This window comes from Cryptomeria japonica, chromosome 2, assembly GCF_030272615.1.
Source record: "Cryptomeria japonica chromosome 2, Sugi_1.0, whole genome shotgun sequence".
In the NCBI taxonomy this organism is placed as follows: domain Eukaryota; kingdom Viridiplantae; phylum Streptophyta; class Pinopsida; order Cupressales; family Cupressaceae; genus Cryptomeria; species Cryptomeria japonica.
This window is the reverse complement of record NC_081406.1, coordinates 650,059,681-650,064,733: the sequence shown is the minus strand read 5'-3', so window position 1 is coordinate 650,064,733 and position 5,053 is coordinate 650,059,681. Positions and strand designations below refer to the sequence as shown.

At 37.4% G+C, this 5,053-nt stretch overlaps 1 protein-coding gene across 1 annotated transcript; it reads right to left on the bottom strand.

Moving 5' to 3' along the window:
- Positions 1 to 1,963: 1,963 nt before the first annotated feature.
- Positions 1,964 to 4,716, bottom strand: LOC131054487 (cation/calcium exchanger 4). Its single transcript, XM_057989020.2, has 2 exons — positions 4,551 to 4,716; positions 1,964 to 4,439 (listed from the first exon to the last, which is right to left on the bottom strand). The coding sequence occupies exon 2, from the start codon at positions 4,175 to 4,177 to the stop codon at positions 2,042 to 2,044; it is 2,136 nt and encodes a 711-aa protein (XP_057845003.2). The 5' UTR covers positions 4,178 to 4,439; positions 4,551 to 4,716; the 3' UTR covers positions 1,964 to 2,041.
- Positions 4,717 to 5,053: the final 337 nt, after the last annotated feature.

Sequence of the window (5,053 nt, the reverse complement as noted above, 5' to 3'; positions counted from 1 at the left end):
AGCCATGGTTATGAAATGCATAAGGAATTCTGATAGATCTATCAGAACTAGAAGCCATATAATGTTTGACCATCAACAACAAAGACCTTACGATTCATTGTGGTTCTCTAAAGCAAACTTGGCATTAATTTGAAAAAGTAACTAAATTATATTTGACCATGTTTTATAATATAGAAAAATGAACTGTACAATCATCTCTAGCAGAGCATCTCAATGATAGGAGATATTTACTGCAGAAAACTTTAACAATTTAGCCAGGTTGGTTAGCATATTATCTCAATGTTTGAGCCTAGACATGCATGCATAAACATCTTCTACTGAGTTTGTCAACTACTGAAATTTTTCTGATTACAAAGAGCCTTAACAATGGCCAGAAAAAAAAGTTATAAAGGGTCTAAACGATAGAAGATCTTCTAACCAGAATAATTTTAACCATGTTCAAGGCCTCACCGTCTCCAGATATGTACCATATAAACATCTTTCACAAAATTTCTCTATTATTGAAGAGCTTCCAATCAAAAAGGACTGTAATAAAGGTCATGTTAGCTAGCAGAGTATTTCAACAACTGGCCCAAACAAGTTTAAGAAATCCTTTGGAGTGTCTTCGGTGATCACAAATCTCAATTGGCAAATAAGTTATGGATCTAAATTCCAAGGTACCCTAAAAATTAAAGAAGACATGGGTTTACAACATTTGAGGCCATGAAGAATTGTCATTGCCGAATATCTTTCTTATAAGGATCCAAACAAAGTACATTTCATGCTCAAAATTTGTATGAAATAATAAAATCCTATACCCTTGAAATGAAGAAGATTACCAAACAAATTCAGTGCATCATGAAAAGGATTGCCTGAAAGGAGACATGAATTATCACACTCTCAAGGAAAAATTGTAGTAAAAGCTAGTAGTAGTATAAAATATAGGAAAACAAAGCTCCTACATTTTGATAACAGAAAACACCATAGAAAACAATTTCATTTAACCATGGAACCAAAAACACATGGTTAACCCAGATGTAGATTCATTAAAAGCTTCGTTTGTCCTAATCTTAAAGCATTTTGTGCTCTATGAAAAAAATGTATAGCTATAGATGAGTTTAAAGTATTTCCCATTAAAAAAGCACATTATTTAATACATTTTTTTATTTGTTTGCATGAATGACAAAATGGACTTGTAAGTTATACCTACAAGGTTATCTTGCAGATCTTAAAAGATTGCATTGCATCGTCCTTAAGGTAATGTCCTGCCTATCAGAAAGGCATTAAACCAGCTTCAGCTCACATGAATGAAGAGTTATATATTATTAGTATTGTAACTGCTGTTTAATTGATGGGTTCCCACTACTCATCAGTTTTTTCCTATTTTGTAGCTGTTCGTAGTTATTAAGTTGTGACTGTCAGAAATGACAGTTCCTTTGTTTGGTCTTTCGTGGCTCCTTGTTATGGAGTTTTTTTTGGTGTTGTTTTGTGGGGAAAGCAAAGAAGAGATTTCAGTGCTGTAGCCAGTTACTCTCTGTGAGAGTTTTTCTACAATACAGTAAATTGGTTTTCATTTAATAAAAAATGATCAGTCCATAGTGGACTACATTCTTTGATCTTGGCACATATATTCTGATTCTATGATTTTGGGTTTTATTTTAGTGGACATGTATATATACTATTTTTATTTTCAGAAAACTATGACTTCTTTTTATTTTCTAGAAAATAGGTATATCATGGAGATTAATGAGAACTGGTCAGTGTTACCGAGACTTGCATGTAGAGAACAGAAGTTCAATCTGCATCAATTAGCAACTAACTGAACTCACATATTATATTGCTTGAAAACTCAAAGAATACTGAAAAAATATATTTATTGCTAACCATCAAGAAGAAACAATGCATGGTTCACAAAACCATCATAACTTTGTATCACTGATAGAAAGAAGCTTTTCATACATGGATACTGCTAAGGGGAGGGAAATTAAAACAAGCACAAAATTATTATAATTTTATTATACTGAACTATCATTCTTTACAACTGGAATAAGGATCATGAATATTAATATAAACCAGAAATGGTGAAAAGCCCAAGGGCGTTGCTCAATCTGAGTATAAGGAAGGAAGAGTATAGAGTTAAGAGGCCAATCCCTAACAACTTGCTTAGGCGCATGTCATTCAATGGCAACACAAACAAGGCCCACACAAGCCCAATCATAAGAAAACCTAAGGTGTAAAACAAACTGGTGTCTTTTGGAACTATATAAGCAGCAGGATGTGCAGACCAGGCTCCCAGCAACAAAGAAACTCCTAATCCAGCTAGTGTATTAAACATGGGACCTGCATAGCATCCTGACAAAGCAATTTGCACTCCATCACCTCCATTCATCGCCAAAGAAATATTAGACATCAAATCACCCATAGAATTACCCCAGGCCAACACAGTCAAGCCTAGGATTGATGGATTTATCTCAAAAATAACACCTAAGGAAACTAATAAAGCCACCAGTTCATTTGCAATAATGTAAAACCACACTATGCTCATAATAAAACCTCCTGCAACCCAGGGAAACATGTATCTACGAGGAGGGTGATCTGGATTTGTTTTAAAATATGCTAAGGTTCCAAATACAGCACCTGAAAGTACTCCAGCAGCATATGCTACTTTACCAATACCAAAGGGCTTGCTTTCTTGTGTATTCCACAAAACAGACAACAGAATTGGTGCAAGCATCACACTTACAACTGCAACACTTTTTGACCAGCGATCATCTTCAACAATAGGTATGGTTAGTTGCCTCGGCAATGTCAATGGCCAATTCACAAGACACGTGAAAAAGTGGAACAATGAACGCCTTGATTTATTATTTTCACCATCCTCACTCCAACCCCATAAAGGCCTGGTATCCTCTACTGTTTTTGCCATTGTCTGGTTTGAGTAAATTGCAACATTTGAGGCCCACATCCACTGAGGCAACGAAGTCTCAAAACGGGCAAGATCAGCAGTCAAACCTGTAGTTGACTCTAAATCCAAGAGAGGACTATACATGGAATCATCTTCATCTTCGCCGCTAATAGAAAAATTACTTCCAAAAACAGGATGCATAGGTGTCATTGACTTCCTCTTTAATTTTTGGGCTTGCTTCTTTAAACATTCATTTGCCGCAACAGTACATGCATACATAATATAGATTGACAGGAATGCTATTGATCCCCACAAGTTAACTTTTCCCATTATTAGAATCAGACAAAGAGAAGTAAGTGTGAAGAGAAAGAAACACACATCGCGCACAAAGCACCTGCGATCAATCCGTGCATCTGAACCTGCAACAAGCAAAGCAACTGATCCAGCCACAACGCAGGTAACAAAAACTGCACCTCCCAAAACACTATTAAGTCCTACTTCACCAGCACCAGCTCCGACAAAAGCAGCAATACTTGCAAACACATCAGGGGCTCCATTCCCAAGAGGAAGAAGAGTCACTCCAGCAACTGTTGGTGGTAGTTTCAATAGTTTAGACAACTTCTCTAAAGAACAACAAAAGTAATCTGCTGCTGTGTTGCCTAGCATATAGAATAGTGCCACCAACCAAAAACCTAAGACAGCATAACCAAACAGTGGCCAGTTCTCGCATGTGCAATAGAAGAATGTTATGTACTCAATGACTCCTCCAGAAGTGCAATGTTTGTGGGCTTTGATAAATTCACACCGACTCGTAAACCCTATGTGTTGTTCCAATCCAGCACAGGAAGAGAAGGTTTCAACAGTATCCAATTCACCGCCTCCTCCAAGGTCTGCTTTCGTTGAGTTTTCTACGAGTGTTCTCCTGAAACTCTGAAACTTTCCTGAGAGATTCCGAATGAGAATTCCCGAAATATTACCATTCGCTGCCGATTGATTTTCAGTCTGCGTTCTTGAGAATTGCTGATCTCTTCCTGAAATTGCTCCGCCAGCTTCAGCCAAAGTTACATTTTCTGTACCGATCACCCAATTGTCTGACCCCTTTAACAGAATTTCAGATTCAAACTTTTCCAAACTCCACCGATAAGAGGTTCTAGAAGAATGCCCCCTGAGGTACAGTGGGGATTTCAAAATATTTACACGATCCGACAGAAAAACAAGCAACAGCACAACAAACCCCAAGTTGAACAATATACGGAACTGGCTGCCCATTTTGCCCAACCCGGATTTTCCCATTTTATCAATTCAAGAAAACAACCTTTAATTCGCAACCCCTCAACCGGTATTCATTCCAATTCAAGGGCAATTTTTCCTAAACCTGCTCTGCAAAATTAGGGTTACTACTAACAATATAAATGTAATGGATTGTTTTGCAGTGCCCCGAAACCCGTAACTCACTGTTATTATCGGGCAAGCCAAGATATGGGTATTACAAAACACCAAAGTATATGGTGACAAACTTCAGAGCTGCCTTCCCGGATCTCAGTTTTCCAAAACCCTTAATTGCGAAGCAATCAAATATATGATAATTGAAAGGGCTAAGTCAGCATACGCTGAACGTGGGCAATGCCAAAATTGAAAAACTAACAAAAAGGGTACTCAATTTTACCTTCCAGTAGCTGAGCATGGTATTGTATGGCGTTGCGCAGATATCCATAGAACCCCATCGCCCAAAACAAAGCAATCTAGTCTTATTTTCGTCCATTCTTCTGTCATTTATCAGAAATGAATGTCCACAATTTCATTCTATGAAGGAAAGAGCGATGAAATTCCCGCTCGTTTACTCCACGTACGCACCTGCCACGAAGTCAGATTGGAAATTTTCACAATAATTAAAAATACAAATAAAAAACATATGTAAGTGCACCTTAGCCATCTTCAATTGGACGAGTCTTTGTTAGATGAATGAATGAAGGGATTTTAATAACGTCTACGAGATCAAGTGATCACAGGGATCAAGAGCTCTAAAAACAACAATAATTTAGGTTTCTCTTCGTATCAACTCTTTGTTGGAAATGTGCCTCGAATTAACTTGATTTGTGCTCGGGCTGATTGGAATAACCTACCCTGATGAAACCGCTGAAGAACATGATGTATCCTTCTTCATCGGGT